Here is a 12,733-nt window from a genome sequence, read left to right as displayed (position 1 = left end):
AAGCTGATAAGAATAAGCTTAGGGTTTTTTTCATGCAGGTTCCCACATCTGTAGGCAAATTGAAAGAGTTGGACTTGAAGGGTTGAATTGTCACTTGGATCTCTGGGTCGATAAAATTTGGGTCCGCTAAGGAAGCATGGATAGCCGACACTTGTGCTCCGGTGTCCCTCCACGCAGTGACCTTCTTCCCGCCCACACTCTGTTTCCCTCTGCTCTGAGGGTATCTGGGCCTGAGGACCTCTGGTGTGATTCCGGTGCAAAGAACTGTAATCTGTTGGGGTTCTTGGGGCAGTTGGCCTTTAGGTTAAAAGCTGCCACCACCACAGTGTTACACAAAGAACAGGGGAAGTGCCCACTTGGAAACGTCTCCCCCCCAAAAATATCCCCCCAACCACTACACCCCCTTTCCTGGGGAAGACTTGATAAAAATCCTCACCAATTTGCATAGGTGAACACAGACCCAAGCCCTTGGATCTTAAGAACAATGAAAAAGCAATCAGGTTCTTAAAAGAAGAATTATAATTGAAGAAAAAGTAAAAGAATCACCTCTGTTAACTCAGGATGGTAAATACCTTACAGGGTAATCCGATTCAAAACATTAGAGAATCCCTCTAAGCAAAACCTTAAGTTAGAAAAAGACACAAAAACAGGAATATACATTCCATTCAGCACAACTTATTTTGTCAGCCATTTAAACAAAACAGAATCTAACGCATATCTAACTAGATTGCTTACTAACTCTTTACAGGAGTTCTGAGCTGCGTTCCTACTCGGGTCCCGGCAAAAGGAACACACAGACAGAGAGGACCCTTTGTTTCGCGCCCCCCCCCCCAGCTTTGAAAGTATCTTGTCTCCTCATTGGTGATTTTGGTCAGGTGCAAGCGAGGTTATCTTAGGTTCTTAACCCTTTACAGGTGAAAGGGTTTTTCCTCTGGCCAGGAGGGATTTAAAGGTGTTTACCCTTCCCTTTATATTTATGACAGCAGTAGATAACTGATCCCAGTTTCCATTTTTCTCCATGTTTTGCTTTTCCTTCAATTCTCCTCCTATGACAGATATGACACATTGCAATGTATCCCTTAAGTTTTTATAATGAGTGATTAGCACTTTAAATCTGCTTGTTTCTGAAGAAAATCTAGCTGTTGGAGGAGACATATTGACTTTCAAGTTGTGGACTCCTATTCCAACAGTGGGTTTCAGTAATATAGCTGACATTCAGAGGTGGGCCATAATCTGAACGAATCACTCAAACCCCACAAAAGAATTTAGGGGGTTCTGATAAAATTGAAACTTGGACCTGAACCACCTGAACCAAATCACTTTGGTTTTCCAAGTCCAGTTCCGCTGACAATAGTATGCTGAAGAAGGTGGGTGTATTGGGGGTTGATTCTATTGAAAACCAGCAGAGAACAAAATGTGATAATTAGCTTTTCAGACTTTGAATATGCCTGCATTGCAGTCCGAGGTATGATTGCAGCTTGTGTCGCTCCACCTAATAATAGCAGTAAAGACATGGCAGCGTAGATGCCAGGGCATGATAGGAACATGAGTGTGTGCCCAGAGTTCCAGGTGGGCCTATGCAGCTTGCACTGGAGTCTTCTAGGGTAAACCAAGGTTGGGTATGCCTCCATGAGTTGCAATCACACCTCTGATTGTAAAGTAGACATGCCCTTTGAGAGTCTAAAAACAGACCTCCCAAGCACACAGTGTCAGTTGGGAAATCTCCCTTGAACCTAAATATGTCCAATTACAGTATGCATTTGAAACAATCCCATGAGATGTTATCGGGGAGGTATGCAATTTACCTTTGTTAGGCCCATTGTGGGCAGGGGGTGGGGAGGTAAAGGGAAAAGTAAAGGTCACACTCTTCCACACCAGCTGTGTCTGTCTCCATATAAGCAGAGGAAACTCAGATGGGATTAGAGTAGGATTCAAATTGTGTAGTGCATTACTTGGTGTAGTTCCATTGATTTTTATTGAGAGTCGTTGCATAGCAATTTAATGCTCGGTGTAAGGGTGGCAGATTTTTTTTCCCTGGGTGAATGAATGTCCTAGCTTTCCTAAATACAATTATAGCCATGTGGTTAAGTAAGTAAACAGGGTAGTTCCTGGCTTGTTTTAATCTATTCATGGTTCTTTTCTTTTCATTTTTTGTTTTGCTTTATAAAATAAATGCAAATATATTATTAAGAATTCTTGATTACATCTTACTTCTGCAAAACCTCCGTGGTTTTCCCAGGCATTTTGTGTGGTCAGATACTGGGTGAATGGTAGGAGAGTCTTAGTTTGAGGGTGTTTGCTTTTATTTTGGTACAGTGGTCCAATCTACATACTGTGTAAATTTATATTTATATTTTGTATACCTGCCAGACCTCTGGATTTTTAAATAAAACAAAATAAATATTGAAGGTGATATTATCTGATACATAGTACCTAAAAGAGAATTTATCCTTTCCTAACAAATCCATGTGATCCTATCAAAGCAGGCAGTGTATACAGTACAAACCAGTGTTTATACCAAAATCTTAACGAGAGCTGGGTGAATTTTTTTGTGTCAAACTGTTTTTACCAAAAAATGCAGATTTTTGTCAACTGAAACATTTTGCGAATTTGTGCCAAATAGTTTTCATCAAAAAAGGAAAAGAAAAATTCTGAACAAAAATTTTCAGAACAAAATATTTTGACTTTTTTCCACTTGAAATTAATTTTCATTTTGAAATGTACTTACATTTTATTCAGAAAGGCTCACAGATGAAACAAACGGTTAAGCTTAAAAGGAAATGATTTTACTTTTTCATGGAAAAATTTGAAAATTTTCAACCTGACTAGCAAAAAATCAATTAGTCATATAACTCTAATCCCATGCTCAAAGTGAAGAGGAAGAGTATATTACAGAGCTACAACACTGAGTATCTTTGAGAGCTTCAGGATGGTCACTTGGGTGAGGTCTGATGGACACAACATTGAGAGATCTGGTATTCCGAAAAAAGACCAAGCTTTTTACTTATCCTTACCTCTCTGGGCTAGCCAACAATGATGATAGCATGGGACTGCTCTACAATTTCTTCAGTATGATGATCTTCTGTTCTCATCTGTCCAAATTCCTCTTTTTGCTGTATAAAGAACACAAGACACCATAAATAGCAGCAGTTCAGATCTGATTTTCTCAATGAAAAATAATACTTCATTCAGAGTAAACACATTTCACTTTAAATGCTCGGTTTATGAAATGGGAAGAATTTTTTTACAGGCACCTTCCTAAAGTCCCAAAGTCAGTTACATCAGGAGCTTTTTACAGGATTTGGGTGGATTCTCTCATGGATCTTTAGCTGAAGGAAATGTTTTCTTTATGCATCTTAATTGAAGTTTCAGAATTTTTCTGGGAAGGTTTAGATATGGTCTTTATTTAGAGCTGTTTCATGCATCAAAGAGCCATTTTTGGAGACATAAGGAGCATGGTGATATAGTTGTGTGTGCTGTGGGGGTTTTTTTGGTGGGTGAGCGGGGTTTTGGGTCTGGACTTGGAACTGGATAACATTTTGTTTTGATATCAAGTCTTTTCAGATTGGCTTACACTTAGGAAGGAAAAAAATCTATTTTGTATTATTTCATATTTGTATATTGCATCAATAGATTTGATGGTGCATTAAGGAGAGAATAAAGGCAATATTTGCCCTAAGGAGCTTAACAGTATTTATCTAACTTTGTGATCCTCCTTTTGATTCTTCACATCTGTTTTCCCCAAGGTCTGAATTCTTGTAAAAAATAGCTGTGGTACAATTTAATAAACTGGAAACATGATTTTTCATAATATGGTTCATTTAACTAGCCGTGTGAAAGTGAATCAGTATGGCTCACTCTAATAGGAGGCAACCAACCTGTTGACTTCTGATATAGGACTTCAGTGATACTAGACTAGGGAACGCAAGTCGGTTACAGCCTCTAACCCAGTACGGTCTGATTTGGAAAAAAATGTAGCTCAGCTGTGCATTTAGCATCAGATACGATGTGCGACTAATAGGTGCTGTGCTTCTATATTTACCAAATATCCCTTGTGGGGTAGATTTTTTTTTTACATGAAAATTACAGGATTGGTGCCCACTGTAAGATTTATGTTGATAATTGAAGCTGCTTCTACTCAATAAAACATAAATGGAGCTTAAAAACAAGGGTAAAGGAAAAGAAAGATTAAAAAAAATAGTATGTAGATACACAGAAAGATTATAACTTTGTTGTCAAGGCCGTTTTATCTCCTCAGGCAGTTGTCACTAAATTTGCTGTTAACGCTCACTATGTGTCAGTCAGCTATTCCTACAACTTTTGTCCCCTTGTGCTTCAAGGAACTTTCCAGAAAAAGGTTACTTTATAAAGCATCAGCATAGAAATCTGTTAATGGTTGGTTCTGTCATTTTAACTTCTCTATTATTACCCATCAAACAAGTGTAAAGAATACATGAAAATTCTTAAAATTTCCTGAGAACTTGACCTCACGTGAGATTCTCTCCTCCCCCTCTACCCTGATCCCCCACAGGAAATCAGAATGTCTCAATTTTCAAGAAAGTTTTGAGTGAGGTGTTTGCACTGTTGTTGCTTATGGTAAAGGACAGTGCATAAGAAGAGCATGGAATATATTTGGATTGAGAGCTTGCTTTCTTGTATCTTGGGCCTTATCGGTAGTGATAATAAAGAAGGCTTGAGTGTGGTATTATGTGTAATTTTTAAATTAGGTGACTAGTGTAATCCATTAAATATAGAATAGGTAATGTACCTAAAATCTATGCAAGCTTTTGCCTTTTTAAAAATACTTGAAAATATAATACATTCAAATAGATGAATTTAGCATTTTTAGATCTTCTAAATGCTTTATAAGTGTTACAGTTACCTTATTTTGATCCCTCATTTCTATTTTTTTTCCTTAAGGGATACAGGAGATATGAGTTCCTTTGCAAACGGACTAAAGTTCGGGGCGAGATTCTTCCCTCCCCCAGCTTTGGCTCCTAGATAAAAGAGCTGGAGTGGAGTAAAGAGTCTCCAGTTTTGGCTGGGGGAAGATTCAGCCCAGGCACTGTGGAAATAGCTATAAGGCTGTCTTCCAAGGATCCCCTATAATTGTGGTGTGGGAAATATGGCAGGGGCAGGGCCAGCAGATGTGTATCAAGGGTGTGGGTGTAGCACTGTAGAGATTCTGTGACCCATATAGTAGCTCCAGGAGCATGTCATAATTTACACAGACCAACACAGCTGTATTTTTTTGAGTCCAGAATTTGGATGGTTCAACAATGAGTGAAGGCCAGCTTAACCCCAGGTCTGTGAGTTCTGTGCTCTGCCTCGGAGGATATGTCTACACTGCAGTTAGACACCTGTGGCTGGCGTGTGCCAGCTGACTTGGGCTCACAGGCTTCTGGCTGTGGGCTGTTTAATTATGGTATAGATGCTCGGGTTGGAGCCCAGGCTCTGGGACACCCCCACCTTGCAGGTTCCTAGAGCCTAGGTTCCAGCCCAAGCCTGAACGTCCACACCACAGTTAGACAGCTCTGCAGACCAAGCCCCATGATCCCGAGTCATCTGGCACAGGCCAGCCACATGTGTCTAATTACAGTGTAGACATATCCTCCGAGGACTCCATATGCTTTATGAAAATATGCTTGGGATGTGAATATAATGTAACTGGAATATGCTATATGTAAAAGATCTCTTGTAAGGTATCATTACAAAGCTTATAATCCATTGAGTGTGTTCATCCTGTTTGTATGTATGTATCGTTCTTGTATCTAAAACTAGAAATATGAAGTTAAATCTGAGGTCCTATTGTAATTATACAAAGCGTGGGCCATTAATGGTGGTTTAGAATCTTGATGGCACCCATTGACAAGGACAGTTGGCTGGAGATGGTTTATTTATCTGAAGCCTTCTTGTGGACATGGGGACCAGCCTGTGGGTAATGGAGAATGAGGTCTTACAGTGACATGTGACTGTGTCATCTGATACTGAAATCCGTCTTGAACCTGGTGCTCCTCCATTTAGGAGGAGGGGTGGGAACCCAGAGAGACAAAGGATTCCTGCCTTGGGCCAAAGCTATAAAAGGGGGTGGAACAGAACAAAGGAGGCCAGTCATGAGAAATCCCCTAATTACCACCCGAGCTGGAGCTAACAAGAACTGTACCAGGGAAAGGATTGGGCCCAGACTAAGGAGTCTAGTCTGTGAAAGAAGCTTATTGGAACATCACTGAGGGTGAGATTTACGTGCATTCAGTTTCTTAAATGTATTAGGCTTAGACTTGCATATTTTGTTTTATTTTGCTTGGTAACTTACTTTGTTCTGTCTTGTACTTTGTTATTACCTGAAACCACTTTAATCCTACTTTTTATCCTTAATAAACTCACTTTTGTTTATTAATTAACCCAGAGTAAGTGATTAATACCTGGGAGAGCAAACAGCTGTGCATATCCCTCTATCAGTGTTCTAGAGGGTTGACAGTTTGAGTTTATCCCGTATGAGCTTTATACAGAGTAAAATGAATTTATTTGGGATTTGGATCCCATTGGAAGCTGGAGACAGGAATACCTGCTGAGTGGTTTTCAGTTAAAGCCTGCAGCTTTGGGGGCATGGTTCAGACCTGGGTCTGTGTTGCAGTGGAGTAGCATGTCTGCTCAACAAGACAAGGTTCTGGAGTCCCAAGCTGGCAGGAAAAATGGGCTCAGAGGTAGTTTCAGGAGTCAGGTGACAGTCCCAAAGGGGTCTCTGTGACCGAACCCATCACAATCATACCCTGAGTGTCTTGTTCAAAGTCAACCAGTAATAAAACTGGATAAGAAGTCGGGAGTTTTCTGACTTCCATTCTCCTTTCATTCCTTAAACATTCATCATATTTTTGTGCTTAGCCTTTGTATGTAAAAATTATGTAGAATAAATGTTGTGCTTATTTTTCTTGCTAAGGTTACATAGGTTTGGGAGGCTCTTTGGTTCTGGAACAGAAATGAGTGGCTGCAGAAGTGAGCAAATAAGCTAAAGATCCTTTTATCCAACTGGAATTTTCTGGTATAGTTAGGCTCAACATATTTTTATATTTAATACTTTTAATTAATTTGTTAACTTGTAATGTTAATGCAAATATGTTCCACATATTTTCTATGAACATATGAACATACTATAGTGCCATTCATCAAAGGACCACAAAGCACATTTGATTGGTGGTTGAGTTGATATGTATTTACTGATCACACAAGTTCATAGAAAACTATCTTGTTGCATTACCTAAAGAGTGCAAATCTATTTTTAATGCAGTCAGCCAAAGCCCCCAGTCTTAGGATTGTGCGCTAACTGTTGGCTAATTAGTGTGAAATTTAATTTACACTAATTAGCCTGAGGTGAGGAGAGTGTAAAATAAACGTTGCATGTAAATTCTGCATTTTACAGTTATTTTTGTGTTTACATTGAAAGCAGCACTCTCTCTGGGATCCTTCTCTTCTCAGTTTTCACACTACTTTCATGGTCTTGTAACTGGTGGTGAATATATCACATATTTCTATCTATTGTGTTTCATAGCCATTCAAAATGCACATTACTACTCTAATAATAGAGAATTTTGACTTTTTACATTTTAATTATCAAGAATTATTAACCCCAGAGGCTAACTTTCACTGTGGTAAAGTTGTATATCAATAAAGAGAGAAATAAAGAAAATTGTGAGGAGGGGAATGCAGTTATGAATCTGGAAACCTTTGTAATCTCACGTCTATACTGTAGAATGGTTCATATATGAATGTTATGTAGGGCTCTCTAATTTATGTTGTCCTGTTCTCCTGTGGTATATACCTGTCTAACAGGTGGTTATGATTGCTCTTGGCCATATGAGAGTGTGCAATGATGTTCTGAATTTTGTCATCCTCTATAAGAGGAGCTTGTTAGTTCACAACTTTCAGTTCTTTTGGGTCAGATGGTGGAATAGTTCCCAGGGTGAGTGATATAGAGAATGAGGGAATAAACACCCCAACACTGTAATGAGTTGCAGTATAGTCCTTACTGACATTACCTTCTCTGTAGTTTTCCTGGCACAGAAAGTTTTTGAGAGGTATTTTCATTCCATGATGATCTAGTTTCTCATGCTCCTAGTGCACTGCCTAGTCAGTGTCCAAAGCAGTTTACAGTACAAGTAAAAGAAAGTATCTTTGAGGTCAGTAGATGTCACACTCTAATGCCCTTGCATAAAACAGAGGAGTCTCCAGCTTGCCACTCAAGCCAGCTTCAAATCTATTCTTCATGCCCAGAGCAACACTACTCTTACCAAGACTCCCCTGGTATCTGTAAAGGTTTTTCATCTTCATACTGTAAAACAGTAGATCTGAATTAATAACTTAGTTGTTTCATTACATGAATAAGATATCAGAAGACTGTTGTTTGCCCAGTGCCTACTTAATTTGCTCAATTATGGGAAAGCACTTTAGTATTGAAATCCATAAAAATTTGAGCTAAATTTGAGTTGTTCATAGCTATCTTTACTATAATACCTGACCACTGTGAATTAACAGTCAAATTGTCATATTACAAAATGCTGGGTTCCATCAGTGACTGTGTATAATCATGAGCTAATAAGAAAACTCTGGTTTCTTTATATTATAGGTTCCCGTCTCCGTCAAGAAGATTTCCCACCTCGGATTGTTGAGCACCCTTCTGATCTAATTGTTTCAAAAGGAGAACCAGCAACTTTGAACTGTAAGGCTGAAGGCAGGCCAACCCCAACTATTGAATGGTATAAAGGGGGTGAAAGAGTTGAAACTGACAAAGATGACCCTCGCTCCCATCGGATGTTGCTGCCCAGCGGATCTTTATTTTTCTTACGCATAGTACATGGACGCAAAAGTAGACCAGATGAAGGAGTCTACGTCTGTGTTGCAAGGAATTACCTTGGTGAAGCTGTGAGTCATAATGCATCGCTGGAGGTAGCAAGTAAGTAAAGCTTTTCACATTTTTATGAATAGTCACTTGTCTGGATGTTGGCTATTACGGTGGAAATTTAAGAGAAAAAAAATCACTTTCTCTGAGACAAAAAATTGACTTAAAATAAAGGTAGGAACTATGTAGTTGAATTTATTTGTACTACATACATATATATAGGAAGGAAACGCAGATGATTTTGGAGATTTGGATTTGTTGGCCAGATGAATCTTTATTTTTCTATGAAGTTCTGGTTTTTTGTTGGCTGTTGAATGTTGCATGCCTGATTCAAAGATTACTGATACTTTTTTCCACTACATGTCATATCAAATGCAGTTTACTATTACTGGTGATAGAGTAAAGGTTTGATGTAGCACAGCACAGATGCAAAGTGTTGTGTATATAAACATAAGGCAAAAAATTACTTAGCATGACTGGGTGCACAACAATCCGAGAAACCGTCCTGCTCAAGTGAGTGCTGGTGCGTGGCCCATCAGCTGCCTCTGGCTAATAGCAGGCATATGGCCAAAGACAGGAGCAGATAGGTTTGTTGTTCATTTACATTTCATCACGTGTCCCTTCAAACATGCCCCTTTTCTGCTCTGAAGAACAGAGTTAAAAGTGGCTATGCATGAAAGAGTCTTGAGACTTAGTGGGGAGGACTATTCCTAAGTCAGAAATTTCAAATTCCGATATTTAGGCAGTGAAAGTCAGATTTAGGAACCTAAATAAGAGTCCTGATATTCACACACACTCTCCCCCTCCCCCACCCCGTCCCCGCCCCTGAGATGAGCATCCACAACTCCTATAGAAGTCTATGGAAATTGTTGTTGCTTAACAGCCCTGGAAGTCATGCCCCTTTTTTTGGTCCTAATGCCCATGCTTCGTTTCCACTCCATGTTTTCACAGGAGCAGAAAGTCCTTCTGCTTCCTGATGTACACTCTGCCAGGACTTGAAGGTCGAGTCCCATTTTTGAAACATCTAAGACAGGGGCTGGCAAACTTTTTGGCTTGAGGGCCACATTGGATTTTGAAAATTGTATGGAGGGCCGGTTAGGGGAGGGGCTGTGGCCCGCCCCCCCCCTCCATCCACGCCCCTCTGCTTTTTGCCCCCTGACAGACCCCGCCCCCAGGACTCCTGCCCCATCCAACCACCCCTTACCGCCCCGGCCGGGATCCCTGACCCTGACTGCCCCGCCCCCCCCCGCTGCACCATCCAACCCCCCCTTTCTGACTGCCCCCGGGACCCCTGCCCCCATTCAACCCCCCTGTTCCACGCCCTCTGACTGCCCCAACCCCTATCCACCCCCCCATCCCCTGACCACCTCCCCCCCCCCACCCCTCCGAACTCTCCTGCCCTCTATCCAACTTGCCCTGCTCCGTGCCCCCTTACCACGCAGCACAGAGCACCAGGTCAGGCCAGGCTCTGCAGCTGTACTGCCCCAGGAGCTCACAGCCTCGCTGCGCCACCCGGAGCATTGTGCCGGCAGTGCAGTGAGCTGAGGTTATGGGGGAGGGGGCACAGCGGGGGAGGTGCCCGGGGATAGCCTCCTGGGCCAGGGGCTCAGGGGCCGTGAAGGAGTTTGCTCACCTCTGATATGACATTCTGTTTAAAAGCCATTTTTATATGTTTTTATTGCTGAATTACAATAATTACCATCTGAGTACGGATGAAAGCACAGTGTATGCCTAGCACTCCTACAGCCTTGATTATATAGTATATATTTTGTCATAACATTGAAATGAATTAATCTACCAGATCCACACCTGAAATCCTTTCTTGAGGAAAGATAAGAATTTGGCTCAGTAACTCATCTAAAAGTTCTTGAAACTGGTTTAAAACACACTTGTTGTCTGGTTGTTCAGTGGTTTTTGTAAAGTGTCGAGTAGCTGTAGCATTAAGCGCTTTATTGAAATCAGCAGAGAGTCCTGTGGCACCTTATAGACGAACAGATGTATTGGAGCATAAGCTTTCGTGGGTGAATATCCACTTATTCACCCACAAAAGCTTATGCTCCAATACGTCTGTTCGTCTATAAGGTGCCACAGGACTCTTTGCCGCTTTTACAGATCCAGACTAACGTGGGTACCCCTCTGATTATTGAAATCAGGTTCTCTTGTCCTCCAGTTTACTATTACTTCCTGTACAATTTAGTTCATAAATGTTGAATGTGTTTTAAAGATTTGTGTGTGTGTTGCAAAGGATATTTGTAATATGTGAAGCATTCAATTAAAATCCACTGTTTATTTGGTCCATAACCTACAATGTAGTATCTTTTAATAATGTCTTAAAATGCACAGGGTGTCAAGGCCACTATATCTTGTGTATGTAAAAGTATATCTATATATTCACCCCCCACAATTTCCCATTTAAAGTCTAGGAGCTAGGGTTAGGCCTACATCGGTGGAGCAATGTTGCTGCTGCCAATTCACTTGGCAGTTTCTAAATGTGTTTGTGACCCCCTGTCTCAATTCCTCTTGCTTAGATTGCAGGGAGAACCTTCATGACAGGGTCTGGACATGTATGTAAAACATGAATGCCACCACAAGGTTTTTCCGGTGTCTTAATTCTTGAGACAGGGATAAGAGATAAGTATCTTCTAATGGAGCTTCACATATTTGCCATAGAACAATAGCCTAGAATTAACTGCTAATCCAGTTCCAATCACACTTATATTGATAGTGAATCTCAGAGTTTTGAAATGTGAGTTGAGATTTGCGGGGGACTAGATTGATTGAGTGTTAAAGTCGACATCAACACTTAAAAGGGAAAAATCGCTAATACGTGTGTTAGCAAATGAGATCTTTAGCATTGGTAACATGGTATTTGAAAGGATTTTAACAAAACAAGCAATGATGTGAAAATGCAAAACCAGTGAAGCATTTTAAATAGCACTGAAAAGGTAAAGAATCAGATATTCTAGGAAACAGGGAAATAATTGAAGGCTACTGGAATAAATTTACATTAAATTTAACATCTGTGAAACATAGATATAACACTATCATTATAAACTACAGTTAGGCTCGTAGTGGTCAAAGAGAAAACTGTTTTGATTCACTTGTCACTGCACCCTCTTTCATACAAACGGTATTATCAGATACACTTGCTACTTTAAAAATCCTTAAATTTTAGTTTTGTCTTTGCATGTTTACACAATAAAATTGCCTTTATTTAGTGTGCATTTAAGAAACACAAAAGAACATTTTAGCATATTCATTTTGTTATGTTTTAATGTTACACAATCAGTTCAACTGAAAGACATTTGTAAAAAAAAAAAAAAGTGAGGGGAACAAAAGCTTTTATGTACTGTAACTGGTAGGTATGACTGGAAGCGACTCTTGTCTATTGCAGTAGTTTGCGTTTTATAAAGCACTTCCTTTTTCGTCAGTTCTGATTGTCACAACTTTATTTAGATTTCAGTCCTTTAGTATCCTGTGAATTTGTAGCCTACACATCAGATCAACAAATAGTCTATTTACTTTTCCAATAAACACTAAATAAAAATTTTTAGACCAGTTACTCCTCCTCACCACATGTTTTCAAAACAAATTCACTGCTAATTTTTTGAGATAGGACAAGGAAATACTGTTTTTGTTTTTTACAATAACACAGGGATATTACTTAGTCTTTTCTTTGTTCTGTGATACATATAAGCTTTAGAGTCTCCAGTTACAAAAGAAGTAGTTAGGGTGATATGTCAAAACTCAGTAAAATCTTCCAGGATGTGAAATATTAACATTAAAGGTTTTTTTAATTCTACGAATATATTTTTAGGTACATATGAAATTTTATTCTAT

The 12,733-nt window shown here is 39.8% G+C and overlaps 1 protein-coding gene across 4 annotated transcripts in view; it reads left to right on the top strand.

The window, feature by feature from the left end:
* The window catches only part of ROBO1 (roundabout guidance receptor 1), an 872,802-nt gene that overhangs the window by 490,023 nt on the left and 370,046 nt on the right, over positions 1-12,733 (top strand). For all 4 annotated transcript variants that reach the window (XM_084633794.1, XM_084633793.1, XM_084633796.1 and 1 more), the window contains one exon: positions 8,621-8,947. In XM_084633794.1, the coding sequence (XP_084489920.1) occupies positions 8,621-8,947 (327 nt within the window). The remainder of the gene's footprint in view (positions 1-8,620; positions 8,948-12,733) is intronic.

The sequence above is a fragment of the Lepidochelys olivacea genome, assembly GCF_965140295.1.
Source record: "Lepidochelys olivacea isolate rLepOli2 genome assembly, chromosome: 1".
NCBI classification, from domain to species: domain Eukaryota; kingdom Metazoa; phylum Chordata; order Testudines; family Cheloniidae; genus Lepidochelys; species Lepidochelys olivacea.
This window is presented reverse-complemented; position numbering and strand designations above follow the sequence as displayed.